Source organism: Pagrus pagrus, assembly GCF_965226575.1.
Source record: "Pagrus pagrus genome assembly, chromosome: 14".
In the NCBI taxonomy this organism is placed as follows: Eukaryota; Metazoa; Chordata; class Actinopteri; order Spariformes; family Sparidae; genus Pagrus; species Pagrus pagrus.
The window spans coordinates 14359681-14385020 of record NC_140198.1 but is presented as its reverse complement, the minus strand read 5'-3'; the positions used below and the strand labels follow the sequence as shown (position 1 = coordinate 14385020).

At 43.0% G+C, this 25340-nt stretch overlaps 1 protein-coding gene across 4 annotated transcripts; it reads left to right on the top strand.

Annotated features, from left to right (window-relative positions):
- Window positions 1-441: 441 nt before the first annotated feature.
- Window positions 442-22533, top strand: kdm6bb (lysine (K)-specific demethylase 6B, b). 4 transcript variants are annotated; one of them, XM_084373821.1, is made up of 22 exons: window positions 442-594; window positions 2843-2978; window positions 6346-6402; window positions 7346-7469; window positions 8728-8784; window positions 9120-9339; window positions 9452-9697; window positions 9800-9955; window positions 10044-10328; window positions 11084-13713; window positions 13809-13935; window positions 14287-14392; window positions 14918-15123; window positions 16151-16281; window positions 16370-16438; window positions 16517-16665; window positions 16761-16875; window positions 16963-17150; window positions 17401-17542; window positions 17621-17747; window positions 17865-18035; window positions 19579-22533. In XM_084373821.1, the coding sequence occupies exons 4-22, from the start codon at window positions 7351-7353 to the stop codon at window positions 19600-19602; spliced, it is 5268 nt and encodes a 1755-aa protein (XP_084229947.1). In that variant the 5' UTR covers window positions 442-594; window positions 2843-2978; window positions 6346-6402; window positions 7346-7350; the 3' UTR covers window positions 19603-22533. The 4 variants fall into 4 exon arrangements, with proteins under 4 accessions (XP_084229947.1, XP_084229944.1, XP_084229946.1 ...); XM_084373818.1 differs by having other exon boundaries at window positions 9099-9339; XM_084373819.1 differs by lacking the exon at window positions 442-594 and adding an exon at window positions 2419-2715 and having other exon boundaries at window positions 9099-9339.
- The last annotated feature ends 2807 nt before the right edge of the window (window positions 22534-25340 follow it).

Below are 25340 nucleotides of genomic sequence, written 5' to 3'. Positions count from 1 at the left end.
CAATTGCAGTATTTTTGGGAGAAAACATGTCGAGAAGAATCTTTTACAGCTGTGGAGGGATTTACAATATCTCCTCTACTGTACTGGCCACGTTCCAACTCTCACTTACTCTCTCTCTCTCACACACACACACACACACACACACACACACACACACACATATTGTACACACACACACATATTGTATACACACACACACACACACACACACACACACACACACACAGAGGAAGAGGGAAATAAAGAGCCCCCCCATGCCTCTGTCTGCTGCTTCTCCCCTCCTCCTGCCTCCTCTACTTCACTGCAAACTGTGATAGAGGAGAGATCCTCCCCTCTCATTGGCTCTCCTCTAGTGATTGGCAGCTGGCTGGGGCCCGCCTCGCCGGTCTCCGTGCATGGATCGGTCGGCTGCGAGAGCCCGAGCATCAGAGAGTGGAGTGGAAACAGGAAGAAGGAGGAAGAGGGGGAAGAAAGGAGACAGAGAGGAGAGAGAGGATCGGGTGAGAGACAAGGTGGCGAGGAGTGAAAGAGAGGAAAAGGGGAGCAGAGAGGGGCGTGTGGACCAAAGAGGACAAAGAGAAAAAAAAGAAAGAGGTAAAAAGAGAGGAGGGGAAGCTTGACGTGCTATTTGCTTGTGGCTGGATGTAAATGTGTGTGAAAGAAGTGTGTGTGTGTGTGTGTGTGTGTGCCTCCTCTGTTCTGTGTTTGTCTACATCTGTTGATTTTGTGTGTGCTCTGTGTGTGTCATTGTTCTGAACGATCTGTCTTGGCTGAACATACTGCAGTGTGTGTGTCTGCAGACTGTGCTGCACGTTCATGCATGAAGCCCACACACATACACACACACACACACACACACACAGAGGCATGCACACACACATGCAATGCTCACATGCAGCGACAGAGTGCAGGAGCAGAGATGTGAAATGGTGAATGTAGTGAAGGGGAGCTGCTGCGGTTACACTTGTGTTGTGGTTTCATTTTTGCTTTGTGGAGCGTTTAACTGTTGAATATCAGCCTCTCTGTGTGTGTGTGTGTGTGTGTGTGTGTGTGTGTGTGTGTGTGTGTGTGTGTGTGTGTGTGTGTGTGTTGGTAGGAGGTGTACAGTAGTAAGTAAGCTACAGTGTGGCCAAGTGTGGTGATTAATCTCCATTTGGAGTAACGTCCAAACTGTGTCACTTAGAGTGCTTCACTCTGCTGAAAGTTCAGCTCCGTCTGCTAAACACCTCTCACACAGGGTCCTTTCGGCTTTGTTGTGTTTTTATAAAAACACTCAGCTCAAATATCCACCTGAGACGCTCGTGTTTGAGTTAAAAAAGACTCAACAAAGGCTATATGTGGTCACCACCGCTAACATACAGCATGCACCCAATGTATGCTTTCAGTCGGTATGATTGTCACCACCTGGATGTGAGATTCTAGGTTACAGTTCCTCGCACAACCCAGCTGCCTGACGCACACACACACACACTCATGCGCCCACACGTGCTGCCACTGTCTTCTTCGAACCTGTTAACCCGCTTCATTGTCTCCTGTTCGCAGAAAAACTCTACATATTGCATTGTTTGCAAAAGACACCCCTCTTTTCTTGCTCTTGACCTTGCCTTGGTACATTCCAGTACCCCTCAGAGGGCTGTGCTTTATGGAGCATACACCGGGAGAAGCTGCTATTACAGAGAGGGAGAAGGGGGATAGAGCAGAGAGAGGGAAGCGGGGCTGCAGGGATGTTATTTTTAGAAATGTGATTGATATTCGCCTCATACTGTACGTTCTTTCTCTGGGATTGCAGCGCTATTTCAGGCCCCAATCCAATAAAAATCACGCGTGTACATGCGTCCAGGATGTGTCTGTACACTGTCGCTTCTCGCTTCCCCCTCCATCTGTTCTCTTCATGTTAGCTAGCCATAGGAGCCACCAGAGACGGGCCTGGTCTGGTGCAGCCCACCTTTCCTTTTATGGTATAGGATCAGTATCCTTACTACTTGCACACACACACATGCACACACAAGGCTTCAGCGAGACATGCACATCTGCAGTGGCTCTCTGCAGCTAGAAAGCAGTGTGAGATATGCGAGAATGTGACAGGCTGTTGATGTGAGGACACAGGAATTGGAGAGTGTTTGCAGCTCTTCGCTCCACTCGAGCATTTTTTCTATTCAGAGAGGAAGAGAGAAATGTGGAAGTGTAAATCAAATCCTATAGACGCTCTACATTTGCCCCCTTCGCTCTGACTTCCATGTCAAAATCACACGCACACACGCAAACGCTCCCCTCCTTGCTCGAGGCCTTGCTCCCAGCTCTGGGCTAAATGATATCATCGGTTGCCAGGGATACAAGGACACAGCGTGCAGAGAAAAGGGAGGGTGAGGCATAGGCAGAGCCATACACATAGCCTGGAAGAGAAAGGAAGAGAGGAAGAGAGGCAGGGATATTGGGTATCAAGAAAGAAAAGGAGCCTTGTTGAAACAAGTCGTGAAGATAGCAGAGGTAACGGGGCAGGGCCACGGAGAGGAAAGACTGGAGAAAAGAGAGCTCAGCAGCCTGTCAAAGGTTACGGGCCCATCCTTCCTCTCCTCTCTTTCTTTCATCTCGGTTCACTCTCTTTCTTTGTCCGGGGAGGCTCAGGTTTGCAACAGTGTACATGTGAGTGAAAGCATGTGTTGTAGGACATGAGAGAGGAGAAGAGAAAGGAAGAGAATGGCAGCAACACCTGAGGTAGAGGAGAGATGCTGCCCTTGATTTGAAACAATAAAAACCTTCCTGTCTTCTACATCTGTGCACCAACTGACTGTGGTATTTCCTCACTCCCTCTACTATGTGTGTCTGTGTGTGTGTGTGCCAGCGAGCGGAGGATGAGCGTGTCTATTTAAAGGGATCCGAGACTGCACGGGTCTGCCGTCTTGCTATTCCTGACTGGCAGCATCATCAAATTTAGACCAGAGTCTGTCTCCCCCTCTTCTCTCAGTGCTCGCTGTAAGGTAAGATTGGTGACAAGGATGCACGTGCACACACAAACACACGCACACTTGACTGAAATAATTGTCTCAAATTTACACTCGGCGAGCAGAACCGGTGTGGTGAAACTGTCAGAGGTTAGACAGCCTAATGGGGGTTTCAGCAGAGACATGAATGGATGCATGGCTATCCCTCTGTGGTGACAGACACATGACCAGGGTTTCCTTGGTGACAAGAGGGAGGGAGGGAGGAGTGCAGACAGCAGTAGGTGTCAACTAAATACCCACCAGCATATCAAATTTTATTATTTGCAAAGCATCTTTTTTGTCCAGATTTGTCACTATATAAGTCAGGAACAGAATTGTAAGAACTTCCCACATTTAACTAGTGGTGGAAAAAGTACTCGGAGCCTTTACTTAAGTAAAAGTACACTATGTGCAAAGTGATATATATTTATATAATATTATACTATTCTGCTTTAATTGCTAAAAAAAAATACATGTACAGTAAGAGCCTTTTAAAGATATAATATGTAACATTTCAGCATTACAATGTTTAAAAAAACAGTCCTGTGTTATTTATTGTGTTGAGTTATGTGCTTGAAAGTGCAATATGTAAGAATTTTAGTTGAAAACACTCAAAAATTCAATAAATTATCAACAGAATGTAAATAACAGTTCTGACATTGTGCTGTCTATGTATTGCGTTGCAAGGATATATACTGAAGTTAGTATGCTAACCGGCTAGCCCCAACCCATCACGCTCTAAAGCTCCATTGCTAGGCTAACTGAGATAACAAGCTAACTATCTACAGTTAGTGGGTTAGTCTAGCAATCGGTTGCCCCCAATTTGTTTTGAGTATGAATCCGACAGGTGGTTCTTAAATGTAATTATTACATATTGCACCTTTAACTTTAAGGTTTAAGCTGGAGACAGTTAGCCTAGCTTAGCACAAAGACTGAAAACATTGGGAAACAGGTAGCCTGGGTCTGTCCAAAGGTAACATAATTCACTAGCATCCCCAACGATCTCTAATTAACCTTTAATAAGTTGTTTGTTTAAAGTTGTATGTAACATTTTTCACATTCCAATATCTAAAAACAACTAGAGCTCTGTTAGATGTTTTGTAGAGGTGTGTACTTACATTAAGCCAAATGTTTGAATGTATGAATGAAGCTTTAAAACATTAGCTTGTCCGTGAACACTTTGGACTTCATCAGCAATGGTGGTTGTTTAACAATGAAGACAACAACTTCCATGATCCCACACTACTTGCGTCTTTTGTTTTGTTTAGACTGAAAGACCTCTCGCTGCAGAAATTAGATACTGTTTGTTTGTCAGTGTTGCTTTAAATACTTTGTATACTACCGGGTAGATTAGTACTGCATCATATTATACAAGCACGTGATGTACAGCAATCAAATAAATGTAGTGAAATAAAAGTGCAATATTTCCCTCTGAAATGTAGCGGAGGATATGTATTAAGTAACATAAAATAGAAATAGACTTGAGTAAAGTACAAGTGTGTCAAAATTGTACTTAAGTAAACGTACTCACATTCAGGGTACATTCCTGCACTGCAGTGTTTGCTTTTCTTTAAGTTACCTCAGCGTTCACCCCAACAGCAACTTAACCCCTTTATGCGCATGACATCATTTGGCCCTGGAGCTGAATTCCAGATGTATGGAGCTAACCCCGCACAGATGGGTTTAATATTGGAGGCACAGAGCCATTGTTGTGCAGAGTCAAATTTAAGCTGCTGTTGACTGACGGCTCCCCCCACAACACTGTAGTGGGCAACAGGGAGGGCCTACAGCAGATGGTATATCTGCAGCCTCTGTAATGTTGTGCAAATACTCAGAAACTGAGGGTTAAAACAGTGATCTGTCATGTCAAAGAAAGAGGAACAGTGTGTCTACACTGTTGTAGCACAGTGCAAACTGTGAAACACAGTTTACACGTTGTTGGCATGAATTAAAAACACAGTGAAGTGTTGTGATGTTAATCTAAGATGGGAAACAAACTCAAACATGCACGTCAGACAATAAGGTAAAACAAGAAAGAAAGCTTTAAATCGGACTATAAAGAGGTGATTTCAGCTGAAGCAGAGAAAACTGCTGTCTCAAAAAAGCAGATTTTAGTGGAACAGGAGGTGATATGAGGATTAGAGTGGATATAATCAGACATGCTGTGTCTATTGTACGTGATGGAGTACGGTGCTGCATGATAGTATAAAAGCATGCATTCTTCCTTTACTGTAGGCTGGCAGTGTAACATTGTACACTCATGGAGGTCTTTTGTGTCCTCTTCCTACTCTAAAAATAAATCTGAATGCAGTTGACTGTAAAAAGCCTGAAGCCACAGCAGTAGGAGCCGTCTGGCTTCAGTTGCTCTAGCAACTGGTTGGAAATGAACTCTTGAATAAGTGGCTCACTTAGCTCATTCAGCACTCGCAGAAAGGTTATTATAGCACAGCTGCAACAGTCTCACCACAAACTAACCTGTATGGAACAAACATGCAGCACGAGGGAAGTGGTGAAATGTTGCACAGCAGATCTTCTTCTATTTATACATGGCTGTTGGAAGATGAATGCATATACAGGTGCAACTTATCTCCAGGAGGGCAATGCAAGTTCAGCATGCAAAGTTGATCTTTACAAGGACTTCAGCATACTGAGTGTGGAAGTGTTTGGCTGCAGCAATAAAGACAGCAATGATTATTATGATGAAAGAGATGACTGTATGCAGTCTTTATCAAAGGGAAATAAACCAATAAAAATGAAGGTATACAGAAGAGGCTAAATACTATAAACACTGAGCTCACATTGCCTGCAGATGACTGCACTCGCAGCTGATGGACTGGATGGAAGATGGCTGCCGTTGATCTGAGACAAAATTCAGCACCAGTTCTGTCAGAGAAACAAAGAATCAGAGTTTAAACTATACAGTGACAAAAGTCTGACAGAAGCCCACCCTGTTTTATTCTCCGCTTTTCTTTGTTCTTAAAGCGAGGTTGCCATGGTCCTTCGTCATGGTCCCATGTTTTTTTGTTTTTTTTTCTTTTTGAATGGCCACTGGCTGTGGTGACTGCTGGGTAGCAGTGATTAGAGTGGGGCTGAATGCACAATGCAGCTCTGGCTGACTGATGATATGACCGCTCAATAGATACAGTGCAGCAGAAAAATACAGCATGAGACAATAAAATCTACTAGAGATACACAGAATCAAGCTTTGGTCTGGGTGCAAATGACAGATCCACATGGATTAAAGGCTTAATTGGTATTTAGCCAGAACTGAAGCAATATACTGTGTAGACATGCAATAGAAATACATTGCTCTCCCTATAATCATGTATGGACTGTATCTCTAATCCATGTGTTCGGTCCACAGGCTGTTTCTTGCTCTCAGGTGTGAAGTGGAGGGCCTCCCAAACACAGACCAAGACTGGTAACCACAACATTTATTTGTTTGTGTGTGTGTGTTTGTGTGTGTGTAAGCTGGTTTACATGCAGACATTTGGTATGTGCACCCCACTGTAGCACTTTACAGTGCTTTTCTTTAATAAATACAAGTTTTGTAGTGCAGTACTGCAAAGACTGAGTGTCCAATAAAGCTGCTCTGTGAAGGTATAAATCATTGTCATCAATACAGTGTGTGAAAACAAAGTTCAGCAGTTACGCAAATGTCACAGGTAGTAGAATGATGAGACTTTCTTCACCTGATGCTGTAATTGTATTTGACGTCATTTGATTAAAGGGTCCTTCCCCTCCTGTTGGCATTTTCAAATAATGAATCAGTGAGCAGAGCAGTACTCCGAATAATCATAAAGGAATTAAAGCTTCCCTTAGTTTTTGTCATACATTGTGAAGATTAAGAATTACTCACAAATTAAAGGTGCAATATGTAAGAATTGGACACCTGTCAAAGTTCACTCCAAACAAGTAGTGGGCAGCATACTGTATCCCCAGATAAACTTCTTAATGTTGCCAACTGTAGCTGCCATTTGCTGGTTAGCTCAGTTAGCCATGCAGCTAGTGGTACAAACTGAGAGCCTGGAGTGGTATTACAAGGCAGATCGGGCCAGGGCTAGTTGGTTAGCATGCTAACTTCAGTAAATATCTCTACAAAACAGTACATAGACATCTTTGATATAATGTCAACAATGTTATTTCTGTTGATTATGTTCATTTTTTGAATGTTTTAAACCAAAATCTTACATTATGCACCTTTAATATGATTGTACAGTGCAGAGTGGTGGGCATTATCACTGCATAAGCTAAGATCTGATGAGATAATAGTGGCAGCACTCTGATTTGGTATTCATTTATTCTGTTCATTTATTTATTCACTACCTGTGCATCATACGCATTAAACAACATCTGTGTTTCAGGCTGCATGTATCACCCAGCAGAGCTGTACTCTGGCCGTAACACATGGGACTCCTATCCAGCTGGAGGACCTAACAGAGGACAATGGGCTCCTGTAAACAGTCGCCCCTGGAGCCACACACAAAGGTCAGCAGCACTTACACTTTCAACGTTGTTATCTGTAAAGGGTCAGAGGTAAATTCACAGGTGCACACATATCATTTCAGATGCAGTGGACATACAGTAATCATAGCATGCAGTATGATGTTTAGTCATGAACACCAACCAACACTACAAATTGTTTAAAACATAATTAGTTTTCAATATTGTTTAAAAAAAAGCAGATACAACAACAAATAGGTCATGCACACCTAGAGAGATGAAAATATGTCTGAAGTGTCTCTGATGTTTAAACTCAGTGGGAGTGGACAGTGGAACAACTTCAGGCTTGAACTTCCCCCAAAAGGTCACTCCAGCAGGTGGGGCTCCAGCCTTTGTTGTCTGGGTCGATTCAAGATAAGCACCACTTTAAGGGACCGGCTGATTAACTGAAACTGTGATGAGCATATTCATGAAAAGCTCTTACTTCAGCTGCAGCTGTGAGCATGAGCCCATCTGCAGCTCACACAAGCAGGACTCAAATGAATGAAACTACAAGTTCTTCAGCTGCAGCTGAGAGAAGCCTCAGTCGAACTATTCAGCTGCAGCAGTTGAGGTTGAACCTAATGAATGTGATTCTATCTTTAGCCGTCTGGTTGGGGGTGTGGTAGTAGTGACAGTTGTGATTAAGAAGTGTGACTCCCATTAGAAACACTGAACTGTAAACAATAAAAAAAACTGATATAGAGCTGATATACCCTGCAGTGCTGATAAGATACAGTAACCTAGGATGATATGTTATATGAAGATGCAATCCAATTCAGCTCACAATTCTTATTGTAAAGTCAAATTAATGACTTAAATACTAATGTTTCAAATATCAAATAAAGGGTTATCCACCTGTCTGTTTAAAAAGTTCAATAGGGTCACAATGAAAACAAAACCCTCTGCATTGGGACGTGGCCCTTTAATCAGAAGTGCTTTATGAACAAGATATATATATTTGCTTCATATGCAGTGTTCCAACACATGCTGCATTCACCCATTCACACATAGACTGATGGCAGAAGCTGCTATGCGAGGTGCCGAACTGCTCGACAGTGGTTTCTATACAAAGCTAACCCAGTCACACAGCTATTGGGAGCAATAAGCTGGGGATTGAACCACCAACCCTGTAATAAGTGGGCGACCTGCTTTACCTACTGAGCCAAAGCTGCCCCCGGTACACTTGAGCTACATAGTTTCCACTCTCACACTATTACCTTGAGCTACTGCAAATTTTCTGTACGTTTCTTCTTTACTACAGATGCCAAGACGGGCGCAATCAATCGCATCATCCACCATCGAGTCGTCTTTATAATAGGTGAGTAAACCAGGACAAATAACACCCAAACACTGCATTGTAAATGTGTATTTTGCAGCTTATTGCAGAGGTAATCTTTCTTAAATAAGGTATGTACTGAAATGGTTTTGTTACTGAAACCACTTAAAAGCATGGCTTTTAAAAACAGTTGGAGAGCCAGCTCCACTTGTACTTGCCACTGAAGCAGCAGATCAGTACAACACTTGATGGCACCATGGATATGAATATTCACTTGGCATATAAAGTCTCATTTGTGTCCTGCTGTGGCATCATTGTTTTGAGTCAGTATCTACATTATGATACGTGTTCCTTAGTTCAGTGGGTCTTTTCCTTAGGGGGGAGAGAGCAGTGAACCATGTCCAGGACAAGAGTGTCTCTAAGGGGCACAGACAGCCTCTACGTCTTTGGGATGGCAAAGAACGGCCGTTTGAGGCCCAGAACTGGCATCACAACTCCACACGCTCATTCCACAACCGAGCTGGCACCAACAACAGTTATCTAACAGGGCCAGCAGACCGCTACGCAAACTGGGACAACAATGTCAGCAACTCTGTGGTAAGCCCAGGAGATCTGGAACAACATCACTTTCAAAGGAGTTTGAATTTTTATTGGAACTAGAAGTGTGTCATCATTAAGATTTAGACTTTTTTCTATTTTTGACCGACAGCATGGAGGTCCTCGCCTGCATCGCAACAACAGAGAACTCCAGTCCCCACCAGAGAGATGGGCCCCCTCAGACTGCCGCAGGAGCTTTCCAGACAGGATGATAAACAACAGACCAGGACCCTGGAAACGGCCAGCCCTCCACCAACGGCGAGACCAACTGCACCAGCACAGTCCACCTCCACAGCACCCTTTATCCCCGAGGGAAGAGTGTCCGCCTAAGAGAAGAAGGGACTCTGGCCCTGATCAGGTAACGGTTGTTGGCTTTTCTGTACACTGCCTTTCATTTCTGTGCTGTAGCACCACCCATTGGTAAAATAGTATGACAGGATGTTTATGCTCCTCTGTGTAGTCATCTCATCCTGGATCAAGGCACATACCTTTACTTGCCCATGCCCCATCACCACCTCGCCACCACCGGTCCAACCAAGACGACTGGAAGCCTCTGAATGACAGGGGGGGTCCTTGTCACTACTCGGACCACAGGACCTCAACAACACAGCAACAGGTAAGCTTGTATCATGAGTAAATGATGAATGAGTAAACATGTTGATCATTGTTGAGTTCTGTTATTGGTTTGGTTTGCAAATTTGCAGGAAACCTCTAAATTGCGAGCTGGAGGACATGGCTTCAGTAACAATAATCCAGCAGCTCTAAACCAGAGTTGTGGCAGCAGACCACCACATCATGGAAGCAGAGGGAAGGTCGACCGGAAAATCTCGTCTTCACCAGCAGACCACACACGTGTGCCTTACAGCCACCAAAACCATCATTACCACTATCAGCGGCACACAGGCCACCCCAGAGCTCTGCAGCACAACCAGTCGCTACACCCTCTTGAGGAAAAGGACTCACGGAGCTATCACCACAAACAAAGCACAGTAAGAATAACACGTTTAAATAGCATGGAAAAAAAATATGTGTTTTTTTAGGTACATCTATGTTTTTATATTTCAGCAGTACAATGCACCCAACCACACCGCAACAAAAGTACAGGAATGGCTCAGGTACCATGACAAAGAGCTCAAGGTGTCGACAGGGTCACCAAATTCCCTAGATCCCAATCTGATCAAGCATCTGTGGGAAATGCCGGAACAAGTCCTTCCATGGAGACCTCGCCTCACAACCCATTTCACTCAAAGCCGCCAACACCCTGGTGTCAGACATCACAGGAACCACAGTACACCCCCAGAGGTCCTGTTTCCATGCCTCACTGAGTCAGAGCAAAGTCTGATCCACAGTGGGGTTTTCATGGATCAGACCTGTTCTGGTAACTCCCACGGATGCTCAAGCGGATTGGGATCTTGGGAATTTCAAGGCCTTGAGCCTTTTCTCCTTCCTCTTCCTGAGCAGCTTTTGCAATTTGGCAGGGAGGGCCACTGCCATCGGGTAGTGCATGTGTCATCAAGGGGATGAACTTGGTCTGCAATGGTGTTTGGGTGGGTCGCCATGTCAGGTTGCATCCACGTGAATACCGAAAGCCAAGGTTTCCCAGCAGAACATTGCATTGTAATGAGATGATCAATGATTTTTCTCTTCACTTCCTGTCAGTCCTTTTAATGTTGTGGCTGATCGGTGTATATGGTTTTGAGTGTCCTGAGCAAAAGTCTAAACTCATGTAATATTTTTTCTGCAGGAACCTCAGCGCACTCATCAAAGGGTCATTATAAGGGATCCAGCCACCTCTAAGTCTTCTGGTGCAGACTCTCCTCCCTATTCATCCCTCCTCTGCAGTACTAAAGATGGAGGTTCTACTGCCAGCAGTCCCCGTTCTCCTTCCAGTCCCTCTTCATACACGTCGGCCATTGGCAGAAAAGATCCATCAAGCATTCATCAGCCTAGCCCTGGCCTAAATGGACAGCAGAAACTCCAGGGAAGTCCAAACCACACCCTGCGACCTAACCCGACATCTACCACGTCTCTCACATCTCACGCTGGTCAAAAATCCAGGTTTTCGGATGTCAAATACAGAAAGACCTCACAGCCCCTCTGCTCACGACAGTCCCCCCACAGCAGATCAAGAGCAAACAAGCCAGAGAAGGAGTTGGAAGAACACAAAAAACCTGATAAGATGGTGAAAAAGGAGAGAAAGGGTGACGTTCAAAAGACAAACAGAAAAGGTGAGGAAAGAAAAAGGCGAAAGAAAAAAGACGAAAAAAGGTTGGCTGAAAGAAAAAAGAAGAGGGATAAAGCGGCAAAGAGGGAACGAAAGTTAGGCTTGAAAAGTAAAGCCACAGACAAGGAAATGTTTACTTCCATCTCTACTTCCAATTCCTCAGGAGATGCCAAAATGAGTAAAATGGAGACTACAACTCTGTCCCCCGAGAATCAAGGCCAGTCACCATCCAAACACAAGCACAGGATGAGGAGTGAACGAGGAGAGAGGACACGCAGGCCGTCCGCAAATACTCCTCATCCCAGCTGCACTTCACCACAGCCATCCTCAAAATCTCAGAATCACAAAATGCCCAAGAAGAACAGCAGTCTCCCAAAACCTTCTCTCAAGAAACAGCTAATACAATCTCTTCCCAGTAACACCATTCCCAACCAGACCAGCAAGAAGCCCACCATCGTCTCATCCCGATCGGGAAATGGACCAAAAGCAAAGCCTGATGATACACTCCCCTCCCTTTTATTTAAAGCCTTAGAGCCACTCACTACAGCTTGTTCAATTAGCTTAGAGCAGCCCACCCAGGGCAAATATGGTGGCCAGGGAGGGATTCTCAATGCCCCGGACCTGCAGCCCGTGGCCGTGATGGGAAACTTTCAGGAAATGGGAGACAACCTTGCAAATACTCCACCTGTTCTCAGTTGGCAGGGCTCTCCAGTCTCAGTTCTGGGAGAAGATGAGGAGGAGCTAGAAAAGGGAGTGATAAGTAGACCTGTCCTCCAGCCAAGCCCCACCCAGTGCTTTTCTCCTCCTCCTGTTGACAGTGAAAGCTTTGATGATTTGAGTAACGAGCCTTGTGAAGATAAACTGGCCAATTTTTCCCCCAACGGTACACCTGAACTCTGTGATCTCCCCTGTGCAACGAAACAAGATTCTGAAGAGGAAAAGAAAGAAGAGGAGGACAGCTTTGAGAAAAATTCTGGCTCTCTTCTCTCTGAGCTTCGCCACCATAAAACCGGTTTGGATGATGTCTTCAAGAGCCTGGCCACCTTTCTTGGAGGCCAGAGGGTCACATGCCGAGGTGGTCCATTTGGGGGGACACCTGCTGGCACTGCCAGAGGAGTGAAGTACTCCTCTTCTCTTGAATTGGGGCCAGAGATCCACTGTCACGAGCATCAGGATTTCTCCCCCAAGTCAGATCCCACACCTTCTTCAAAACCTGATAATCAATCACCATCTCGCACTACCTCAGACACGCTTTCAAAATCCCACAGCCCGACAGATCTGAGGGAGCCTGTAAAGGACTCACCGCTGAAGGAGAAGCAGGAAGAAATTGAGCATGATGTAAAAGAGAAACCAGAGGGTAAGGATACAGAGATCCTCACCGCGAGAAGAGAGTCATCGCTTCTGGATGGGTCACTGAGTGCACAGCTGAGGCTGACCACAACACACACAGCCTCTTTCACCAGCCTCATTACTGTCTCTACCAAGGAGGAGAGAGGGAATACCGAAGAGACACAACACATAGGTACAGACAGAAAAAGAAAACAGAAGGCTGAGGACGGAGGAAGAGAAGGAGAGATCAGGATTAAGATAAAGACAGAAGAAAGCAGCATAATCTGTCCTAAAAACAAAGCAAATGAAATAAGTGGGCTGGAAGAAAAGGATGTGTCAACCTCAGTAATCTCCAGAAATTCACCCAGACCTCTGAAAGATAGTACGAAGGGCCAGGTTCCTCAGGAAAATCAAACTTCGCATGGCAAAGAGATCCAGAGAAAAAAAGTGGACTCTGTGAACACTGAGGGAAAGATACTAACAGAGAAGAAGGAGGACAGCGGCGAGTTAGAAAACATTTCCTCGGCAGCCGCAAACACAAATACCAAGACATCTAGCTCAGCGTCAACAGTAACAATCAACACATCCCAATTATGTGTGTCCACACCAGCAAGTAAACCTCCCAGTTCATTAGCTCCAGTTGACCCACTGAAGCTGAAAGCATTGTCCATGGGCTTGTCTAAGGAGCTAAAGATCCTCTTGATTAAAGTGGAGAGTGGTGGAAGACAAACATTCAACATATCCGAGGTTGAGGAGCCAAGAATTCCGCTTTCCAAGATTAGCATTGAAAACAAGGCAGCTGAATTGGTCAGAGCGTGCAAGTGAGTACTCTGACAGATACTCCGAATCTTGGGCATCTCATTAATTGTTCCACTTGATGCATTTTGTCTTTTATTGCTCTTTTGTCTCTTCCCAGAGGGACAAGGGTGAAGGGGAAATTCAAGGAGTCGTTCCTGTTTCAGGCCTTCTCTGTTAAACCTAGAATTTCCATCGAGATCCCCATTCCTCGAGAGAAGCTCAACCCCCCCACACCAAGCATCTATGTGAGTCCATGCAGATTAGCATCTTCAAAATGACCCAGCCCATCAAGTAATGTCATCAAGTGTTGAATCCTAAAAACGTCATGGTTCTACAGATGGCAATGTTAGTCCGGAGGTTGATATGTCCATCAGTCTCAGGCGTACTAAGAGGGTGACCATTGTCAACATACACAGCATCAGCATGCTAGCATGGTCATTAGGACTATGTTAGCATGCGTTTAGCTCAAAGCAATTCTGTGCTCCAGTCAGGACCTAGCGTGGCTGTAGACCCTTAATCTTTTTCTCATGTCAAGTTTCAGAATTGACTCCTTTGCTGCATTCAAGTGTTCACAGTAACATTGTTTTCTTCGGCAGTTGGAGAGCAAGAGGGACGCCTTCTCTCCGGTTCTGCTCCAATTCTGCACTGATCCCAAAAATGCTGTTACTGTCATCAGAGGCCTTGCTGGCTCTCTCCGCCTTAGTAAGTTTATACACCATACTCATCTCAGCTTATTTATCCCACTCCATTGACTCTATTTAGCCCAACAGAATTTATCAAATTCCATTCACTCTAAATGAGTTTTTGGCGATTAGTAACTCATTGCCATCAATTAGAGCCGTTTGCTTTGGGAAAATTGAAAGAAGAAAAAGAGAAAGAGGGCCTTGATGATTCCGATATAAATGAAGAATATTATAAAAGTGTTTGGTTTATTTTTGCTGTAGCAGACATTTCACACATGATGTTTTAGAGATTTAATAGTTTTTTGTTATTTCTATAATTAAAATATGCAAAGGCCATCTTTGAGCTCTCTGGGCCACGATTCTTTATGCTCCATATTTGAATGAAGACTATTTATTCCCATCCATGACGTGACGTTGTGCCAGTGGAAGGTTATACTATGACTGAATTTGAAAAATCCATCAATGTCATACTTGGTTTTGTGCTTGGATATTTGTGTTTATCTGATAATTATCTCTGTTGTCTGCCTTCTTTTCCCTATGTGAGACCTTGGTCTGTTTTCCACCAAATCCCTGGTTGAGGCCAATGCGGAGCACGCGGTTGAAGTGAGGACTCAGGTTCAGCAGCCCGCTGACGAGAACTGGGATTCCAGTGGTTCGGCGCAGACGTGGCCGTGTGAAAGCAGCCGCTCCCACACCACCATCGCTAAATACGCCCAGTACCAAGCCTCCAGCTTCCAGGAGAGCCTGCAGGTAGACATTTTCCCTCATGGCAAACACATTAACACGTGCACACAAATGATTCGTGGATATTGATATGATATGATATGAATTCAATCTCATCCAAGAAGAAAACCAGATACTTTACAGAGATTGGGTCTTGTTCAAGAAGCACCAATATGAATGTATTTGTTCTTCAGTAGCATAAACAAGGCATTTGAAGGAGAAATTTGCAAGATGGTAGAGCTGTTTACTGAAGTTAGCATGCTAACCAGCTAGCCTCAGCCCGTCCTGTCTCGCAAGAGGCGATAGTCTGATAGTCCCCCTGTAGCTTTAGAGAAAGAGTTCACTACTCAGTCTAATAAGTAAACAAAATAAACTTACAAAATGTCAAGAAAGGAAATATTTCTACGCTTATTTCCTCGCTAAACAGAGAAAATACAAGCTCACCAAAACCGTCTTGGTTTGTCTTTCTGTAATCACCTCTGGTTTGGTGAAAGTAAGGCAACTAGCTCCACGGCTAATGGAGCTAATTAGCTACTGACAGCTAGCTACAGCCAAAGATAGCTACAGCAAAGAGTACTGTAGCTATAGTGAGCAGCAGTTGTTCATTACTCTGGCGATAGGCTGTGAATTCTGGCCATATATTACACGTTGTACCACGTTGTTGTCGCCAATCACAAATCTCTCGTATTTAGAGTAGTCTCTGCGTATGAATGAACCTCATCAGTGTCTCAGACCTGTTGAAAGAGTCATGTGCAGATAGTTTGCCTTTCTGCAGGGGACTGAATAACTGATTTCTTTTTTATATCAGGGACAATGCATACATTACACATTTATCTCAAAAATGTGAAAAGATGCTTTGTACCACATTTAGCCGCTAGCTAAGTTCCATCTGTAGGCAGCTGATATGTGATGCCGAAAAAAAAACAAAATTGAAATAAATTCTATTTCTCTTCATTTTTGTCCAGGACTAACCTTGAGAGTGAACTGTGTAATGATGCATACCGTTTTGGCTGTTGGCCAACCTGTCAGCTAAGCTCATGCAGATGTGTTATAGGAGGAGAAGGAGAGTGAGAATGAAGAGGAAGGCGAGGAGAGCAGCAAGTCTTCGGACGAATCGGCCTCCTCGAAAGCCCAGAGTAAAGCCGCTGCCATCTTCAGCAAAGTCCAGCCTGTTAACACAAACAGGTGAGCGCGAAACCGATTTTACTGCATGAAGAATTCACATTTTTATGATGTTAACAACACTCAACCCAGACTTTGTTCTCCTCTCCAGCTCGGACCAGAAAATAGCGGGAAAGGTCATTAAATTTGGGACCAATATTGATCTCTCCGACCCTAAAAGGTGAGATTCTTTTTTAAACCTCTGCCCATTTTAAATGCACCTTGTTGTTTCTCATCACCCGTCTTGTTTCTTTATAAGGTGGAAGCCCCAGCTGCAGGAGCTGCTGAAGCTGCCAGCTTTCATGCGTGTGGAATCCAGCAACAACATGCTCAGTCACGTCGGTCACACCATCCTGGGCATGAACACTGTGCAGCTCTACATGAAGGTGCCGGGCAGCCGCACACCAGGTCAGTCTGTCTGACAGCACAGTGAGTGAACCTATGACTTTAGTAGCGGTGAGGTTAATGTTTCAAATGAAGGGGTCGTGACTGTTTCTCATCAGGTCATCAAGAGAACAACAATTTCTGCTCAGTCAACATCAATATCGGCCCCGGCGACTGTGAGTGGTTCGCTGTTCACGAGCACTACTGGGAGGCCATCAACAAATTCTGTGAGAAGTGAGTGAAGAGGCTGTTGAATTTAACAACAGATGTAGCAAGATGCCGCAATATCTGTGCATTATATGATGCTTTTTTTCCCCTCAGGCATGGAGTAGACTACCTGACAGGGTCCTGGTGGCCGGTCCTGGAAGACCTCTACAGCTCCAACATTCCTGTTTACCGCTTCATTCAGAGGCCGGGAGACCTGGTGTGGATCAATGCGGGGACTGTACACTGGGTCCAGGCAGTGGGCTGGTGCAACAACATCGCCTGGAACGTGGGGCCACTCAACTGTAAGTTAGGAGGACCAGAAACTAGAGAGAAATAGCAGCTTTAAGGTCCCGTATTGTAGAAATTGAGATTTCCATGTCTTAATTTTTATGAAAAAGCAAGTCAAGGTGATTAATTAATACTGTGAAAGTATCAAAATGCCCAATCCACAGAGACCATCCACAGAGACCATTTCATTACAAATGAAATATGCTGTTTAATATGCCGCCTACTTGCAGCCTCACCATTGTTTGTGTGTTTTTGCTCTTCCAGCGTACCAATATCAACTCGCCCTGGAGCGCTACGAGTGGAACGAGGTGAAGAAGGTTAAGTCGATCGTCCCCATGATTCATGTCTCCTGGAATGTGGCTCGCACCATCAAGATCAGCGACCAGGACACCTACAAGATGATCAAGTAAGATGTCTCTTTGTGCGTATCTGTGAATGTGTGAGTGTGAGCGTCTTTACATCTTACACTGTCTGCTCCTGTCAGACACTGCCTGATGCAGTCCATCAAGCACATCCAGATTCTGAGGGAGCAGCTGGTGGCTGCAGGGAAGAAGATCTGTTACCAGAGTCGTGTGAAGGACGAGCCAGCCTACTACTGTAACGAGTGTGATGTGAGTCCCTCCTGCCCCGGCCTCACTCTCTGTTCATACAGTAAATGTGTTCATTTGTGTACGTGGTGTAGATGCATTACAAACATAATATGAACCCTAGTAATGGTATCTGTGCAGGTGGAGGTGTTTAACCTGCTGTTTGTGACCAGCGAGAACAGCAGTAAGAAGAGCTACGTGGTGCACTGTGAGGACTGTGCCCGAGCTAAGAGCCCATCGCTGGCAGGAGTAGTGGTGCTAGAACAGTATCGGACGGAGGAGCTTATGAAAACCTACGACAGCTTCATTCTGGTCAGTCTCACCCTCTAATCTTGCATGCCAACAGTGATGCGTGGGAGGTTCTGACTTTGAGAAAGGTCCTGAGGCTAGATCAGGTCCTAAAAGGAGTCCATATTGCTTTGCGATGAGTTTGAGAAACAGTGATTTTGCATGTTTTAGTCCCTTATGTACAATTTCTGTTCACTTTACATGACACAATATTTTAGATTAACTGCCTCTTTCATTTAACTTCTCTTTTCATTTCATTTTAGTTCCTCGCTATGGTTCGGTTCATGTCAGTGTGATCCGAGAATCAGCTTTAAGAGCCTTTAAGCTTACTTGCAGTTGGTGATCCACTGCAATGAATACCTGTGTGTTTATTTGCTGTCCCAGTTAACGTCTCTGTACTTTGTTCTGTAACTGCGCGCAAGGACCGTTTTAAAAATTCCACTTTGATAGTTTTTAAAAGATATTTCAAAAAAACATTTTGCTCGCAGTTGTATTGTCAAAACAATCATAACCTTACTTTCAAACAGCAGTAATGCAAGCTAACGTTTAGTTTAATTTAGTATAGTACATCCAGAGGTGATTTCAAGGAGGTTTTGCCCCTTCAGACGTTGTGTTCTTAACATGCTTGAACTTACTGTGCCTGTTTCACTGATGGCTGCAGTAACATTTATTAAATATATATGCAATCTCAATAATACGTCATCTATTCTAACACTATATATTGTATCATTTGGAGGAATATGGGGGAAAACATGATTGTTTGTTGACATGTTAAGCTTATATTTCTGCCAAAAAATTAGATTCATTTAACTTTACACTTGTGTCATTCACAAGAAATATTTAAATAGACAGTTCACCCCCAAATCAAAAATACATACTTTTCCTTTTACAGTACCTATAGTGCTATACAAGAGGCTAGCTAAGCTAACTAAGATAGGTAACATTACAGTTTAAATGAGGAACATGCCATTTATGTTTACATCCCGCACTGTCACAAGCACGTTTGGTTGCACGTTTCCTTCTATGTGGTGATACGGAAAGAAAATAGTTCTGAAAGTAGTTCCCCCGTAAACTCTTCACAACGAGGTCTGTGGATTATCTTGAGAAACCGGGTTGTGATTTCTGGAAAGAGACAATGTTGTTAAGTTTTTCATTTTGAGCACCACAAGCTGAATGCCATCTCGTTCCATTGTATTTAAGAGAAGGCAGACATCTCTGCCGATATCCCCAAAACTTGGCAACACAAACAAAAACAATGTAGATAGATTAATGGCACGGCAGGTAAGGGGAAAAATATGTATTTTCATTTTCATTCTCACTCTCCTTCTTCTCCTATATATATTTTACAGTGGAAGAAACAAATGATAGTCAGAAGTTAGAGTGTGTAGTTTGTGCATATTAGATATTTGGTCGATGAGTCGCTCATATTGTATCTAACTGGTAATTGCTTCTTCGTTGTTTCCAAATCAGAACTTCATGTGCAGACGCAGACACAATACACACACAAACTGCTTTGTCAAGCTGCCAGCTGAGCCCTGTCTCTCCCTCTCTCTCCCTCCTCCTTCAGGCTCCGTCACCCTTTTCAAAGTGAGGACTCCTCCCCGGTGTCTTTCAGCCATAAACCAAAACTCTAATGGCAGCAGCACAAATGTTGTCTTCAAGGCAATCTATTCCTGAACACCACTCTCTCTGAAGAATCAGCCAATCACGTTTACTCAGTATTGTTTACATCACACAATAAGGTATGGATACTACAGCAAAGTCCAACTCTAGCTCACTGTCTTCCCCATACCAGCTGCTGATTGGACGTGTGTTTTGAAATAGAATGACTAGACTGGTACTTCTCATGAAAAGCATTTCAGACATGTACAAAAGAAAAAAAAAAATGTGAGCACTGCTAGCACTGAAAATCAGGTTATATGTTCAACGGACACTGCTGTGATTCAAAAAGCGTCAAGTAGCCGGTTCTGTGTATTGATTCAGGTACTTTTATGCAAATTCAGTAGAACTTTTTTACACCAATCTAGTTATTCTATATGTCCATGAATTTGCTGTGATTCTGTTGTACCAGCAGGGGAATGGCTTCACAGGAGAAGTAGCTGATTGTCACATTTGGCATCGTATTGGTTCCTTGTTTTTGTTTGGTATTCAGGTAAACTCTGACATTTGTAATTCCTGTCTGTATACTCTTGGAGGTGCTATTCCAATCTTATTTATTCTCGTTAGATACTTAAAGAAAAAGTTTTACCAGCCTAGAAGTACACCACATTGGCCTTGCGAACTGTATTTAGAGGAGAGGTAATTCGAGGATTAAACACCCACAAATTTTATGTAAGTATGAAAAAAAAACAAAAATCAAAAACTTTTATCAGTTTCTCTAAAATACGGGTTTACTAGAGGACTAATATGGTTTCATTCTTTGTTGGAAATCAAGTATGTAGATGGAAACTTCAAACATTTTGTTTTTAGTCCAGCTCAATAGTTGTTTGTGTGGTTTCTTTGATACACCCACAGAACAGACACAGTGTCGTTTTTTATTTTTGGAACGGGAAAACAATCCCAGTTTTATACCTCTTTTGTTGCTATGTTCTCGTTTCTAGATGACAGAGAAGATAAATAATTGTAAATTGTGAATGAATTTATGGGATACACAGTGGTGTGCATAGATGGGCTACAGAGGGAGTTGGAGGGGAGGGGTGGTTGCCATTGATGTTTGTGTCAATGAAGTGTCTGTTACAGTCTGAAAAAAAGACCAAAGAGACACACAATCATAATCTTATGATGCAGAAACTAATGAGGCCAAACAGATGAGCGGACTGAACAGTGTTCTCATGGTGCCCCGAACATCTGTTTTGATGGGCCTCAGCGCCGTGCACTGCCAGGGGGATTCATTTACTGCATTTCCACTATAAACTGTTGAAGAGCACATGATTTCAGACATGACAGGAAAAGCCCAGTCATCGTTTTTCCCTTCAAAATAAAATGTCTTATTTTTTTTAAGCTTGGCTTTAAATGTCGTTATAATTCAACGGCAACAGAATTTGTACTTCTTCAAAGCAGAGCCCGGCCGATACTAGATTTTTGAGGATGATACTGATATTGTAATTTGAGATTTTGAGAGAAATCAGATAACCATACATCAATCCATGATTTTATTTTTTTTCAATAAAGATCATCAGCTGTATCAAACAATATTGATGCAGAACCCCTTATGTAAAGGTGCCATATGTAAGAATTAACCGCCTGTCGAATTCATACTCGAAACAAATAGGGTGCAGCATATCGCTAGAATAACTGCTGCCAACTGTAGCTGCTATTAGCCAGTTAGCCCAGTTAGCCGTGCAGCTAGCAGTCCAAACTGGGAGCTTTGAGTCTTGCATTAAATACAATCATCACTCACTTCGCTGGATTGTATTCACATGCAATGATTTGGTTGCATGTCTGAGGCCTATTTACTTGTTTCATTTAAATGAATGTTGAGCCTTGCTACTCTATAAGCATTCTGATAAACAGCAACTTTCAGATCCTACTCCTGCCCTCATTAGTCTGTGCACACCATTCACTGTACATACTGTATCTGTTTTCAGGTTTACTAGAAGACTTATGTAGTTTTGTTCTCAATCAAAAATCTAATTTGTATATGGTCAAATTTGTCCACCTCAGTCACTTGTTTTTGTTGTTGCTATATTATAATACACCCTAAAAATATCCTGTTTCACTCCAGTTTAAATTACTGCAATGGGAATTTGATTCCCACTTTTATACCTCTTTTTGTTGTCAGTTTCTGTTTTTTGGATTACAGAGAAAATGGAAAATTGTAAATTGTGACATTATTTATACTGTACATGGTTGTTTTCTTATATATTTATTGCATATCAAATGGTACTTCACTTGATAAGGGGCTACAAGGTATTTTAAAAATGTAGTAAGGTCATAATGTGTGGATAGGGGAAGTGCAATCAGAGGGCGGTTTAATTATCATGGTGCTAGACCCCTCCTTGCCTCAATGCCCCCTCATTAACAACATAATGATGTATGAGCAGAAGTCAGTGACACAACTCAAACCGACCGGTTGGTGCTTCGAAACCATTTCAACACAGTTGCTCGTAACAGAAATGGAATGATGTCTTTGTACTGTATCTAACAGATGAATACAAGATCTTTTAAAATGTTTTTTTCCATTGTATGAAATTCATTATCTCGTGAGGCATTAGTGGTTTTATGATGAGCATTAGCAGTAGTTGTAATTCTTGACACTTTTGCAGAGACTTTTAGGGATGTGACTTTTGATGACGTGGAGGTTTTCGGGTTTTTTTGTGTCTTGTCCTCATTATTCGTATTATTTGAAGGATGTAATAATGCTCTTTTTTCCTCTTGACTTGTTTGATTTATGCTGCACTTATTGTTTCAAAAAGAACTCACATAGAAGAAAACCTGAGCCAGACCTGTCTTAAATCCCTCTGTGATTTTTCTGTGACATATTGTATTGTTGTTCAAGAAAATAAAATGTTTTGATAAATTATTCAACAATGAGTCGCTCCCTTTGATTTTTGATATTGGCATCCCCTCCCTTCTGCTATATGTTACTGCTTTCAAAATCCCCATCACTATGGGAAACTCCAGGCTACCAAACTACACAGTAAAAATGGCAATAACACTAGCCTGGTCGCTAACGGTATGAACCTAAACAAGCAAGCAGTTCTTACCTTTTCTTTTGTGGGAATTTAGCAGTTTTAATGCCAGGGAGCGCTTCCTAATGGGCAAAACATGTGCACTAACATTATTTTGAATCGCTACATCCATCGCTACATCCTGGACTTTGTGCCACCAAAGACAATTAGAGGTTAAAGGTTAAAGGTTACTCCAGACAATCATGGTCCCCAGAGGATGAATGCAAATGACTTTGCCGATCCCCTGATTTCACCTCTAGTGCCAACTTGAGGTTGAAATTTGTGGTTTCGACTAAAATGACTCAACGACTGCCGGAGGTATTGCAATGAAAGTTGGCTCACACATTCATGCTCCCCTCAGATAAACTGCATTAACTTGATCTTCTGAGCTTTTATCATAACTTGTCAAAACTGATGTCAATCCCATCAGCCTCAGCTGCACTTTGTGTTTAGTGCTAAATGGAAAATGTTAGCATGCTAACAAACTTAACTTAAATGGTGATAAATGCACCTCCTTAGCATTAGCATTAACTAACTAGCACTAGCTTACTGTGCATAAGTCAGGGTTGCGAGCGTGACTATAGACTTGAAGATCAGCCATCTTAGTCTATCTCTACAAATGGCCAAAATGGAAAAGTAGCTTTAATTTCAAATCATGTCTTTATCCTTGACAGTACTGTAAATCAGGTTGCATGTATCAGTCATGTATTTGTTTCTATTATTGTCATACAAATACATCTGTTTGTATCTGCTGATAACTCATAGGCTGTTTGCTCTTTGTGGTCACAGTTCAAACATGACCATGTTGCAGCTGCTCTTTAGTCACACTCTGGTGGCCACTGGGTGGCTCCACTGGCCCAGTTTGGTGAAGGCTGCCTTCAGAGTGGATGTGGATGCAGGAACAGAGAGCATTTACTTTTCCCTCCAACATGTTCCTGATAACACCTTGTCAAAGCAGGATGCAGCCGCTCCATTTAGTGAAGAAACATAGTTATCTTAAAGTAACAGAAAGTCATCTGGGTAAAATATCAAACTCATGATATCTCTTCTTTCTCTTTAGGCAAATGTGCAACCTTGATAATTTGATTCATACTGTGCCTACAGGTTTTATACTACCATGATACAACCAGCTAATAAACTAAAAGTGCATAACAAATGTGGAAAAACATTAAACTGTTTTTTTTAAAAAAAAAAAAAAAACAAACAAATAGCACCAATATCCATGGTGGCACACTCAGTCAGACTGTCTCATTACCTTTTCCACACGAAACAAAAGTTTTGTTCTTCCTTGTTGCTATTTTAGCCACATATTACGTCTTAATCTCCAGGGTTAGAGGACATGCGTTTACTAAACTGCAGATGCAGGGACATGTCATCTTAAACGTGGACACGGCAGCGGATATCCTGGTTCCAAGGACAGGAAGGCCGCTCTTCCTCTACCAGCCCCCTCAGACATCGACATACGCATATAAACAGTACACTGTGGCATTGTTAATGGCAAAACCACCCCTTGCTCCTACATTTTTTCTCTCAGAGCACTAATGCCACAGACTCTTTGATCATCTCTCCATGTAACGACTGTTAAAATCGCCCCTATTCTCACCAGGGAGCGTGTATATCTAAGAAACAAATAAACAAAGGTGTCCGGAGTGGGATGAAAAAAATGAGCTTTCATATCGAAATACTAATTTCACCCTTTGAACTGAGCCCCTCTGGTTTCTTATCAGTCCCATGATAGCAGCTTTCCCCCCACCAAATTAGTCAGCGTCCCCCCCCCTCCTCCCCATCCTCATTTCCTTATGTTTTCTGAAAGCGGAGCTCTGTTTTCCATCAAAAGGTCAAGGGCCAGTCCTCCGTCATTCCTGCTTCTCAGACAAGTCTGAAGCAACTCTGGCTTGCCCTTTACCTTCTTATTTAAGAGCGCTGTGCTTTTGCAGAGCAGCTGAGTCGTGCTGTCTCATTGTTCACAGCCTCATCACTACAGGATACAGTGTGAGTGTGACTGTAGCATGGCTTGAATCAGAGCTGTTCAATTGCAAATTTCAGTTGGGCCTGTTAAAACCTTTTTTTTAGGTTTTGGTGATGAAACAAACCAAAATTAAATCGTAAGACACAATCAAACTTTGCACTTAAGCACTCCCCCCCTGTGATCCCGAGAGTTTGTCCGGAGAGTTTCTCATTGTGATGCCTCCAAATATTATTCTTTAATTACTGCAATGCACTCATTTGGAAATGGCAGTAAATTAGACAAGCACTTGCCCAAGTCCAGGTTTTCATTTACGTCTCAGGGTTGAAAGAAGTACAGAGCACTTCCCTACTTGTGGCTGTCAATAGCCAACTATTTTGAAAAGCTTCATAGAGTCATATCCTGCCTGATCAGAACAAAGATAAGAATGGAGCAAGATGGTTTTACTTGTTAGCAACTTCAATCATCAGCTCCATGAAAACCAATGTTTTTTAATTCATAATGCTATGCTTTTGAGGACAGTTTAGGAAACACTGATGGATATTTTTCACCATATTCTGACATTTTATTGACCAAGCCACTAACAGATTTAAGGAACAGTCCACCCAAAAATGAAAATTCTGTCAGTTTCTACTCACCCCCATGCTGATGGAAAGTCTGGTGAAGTTTTGTAGCCCACAAAACATTTCTGGA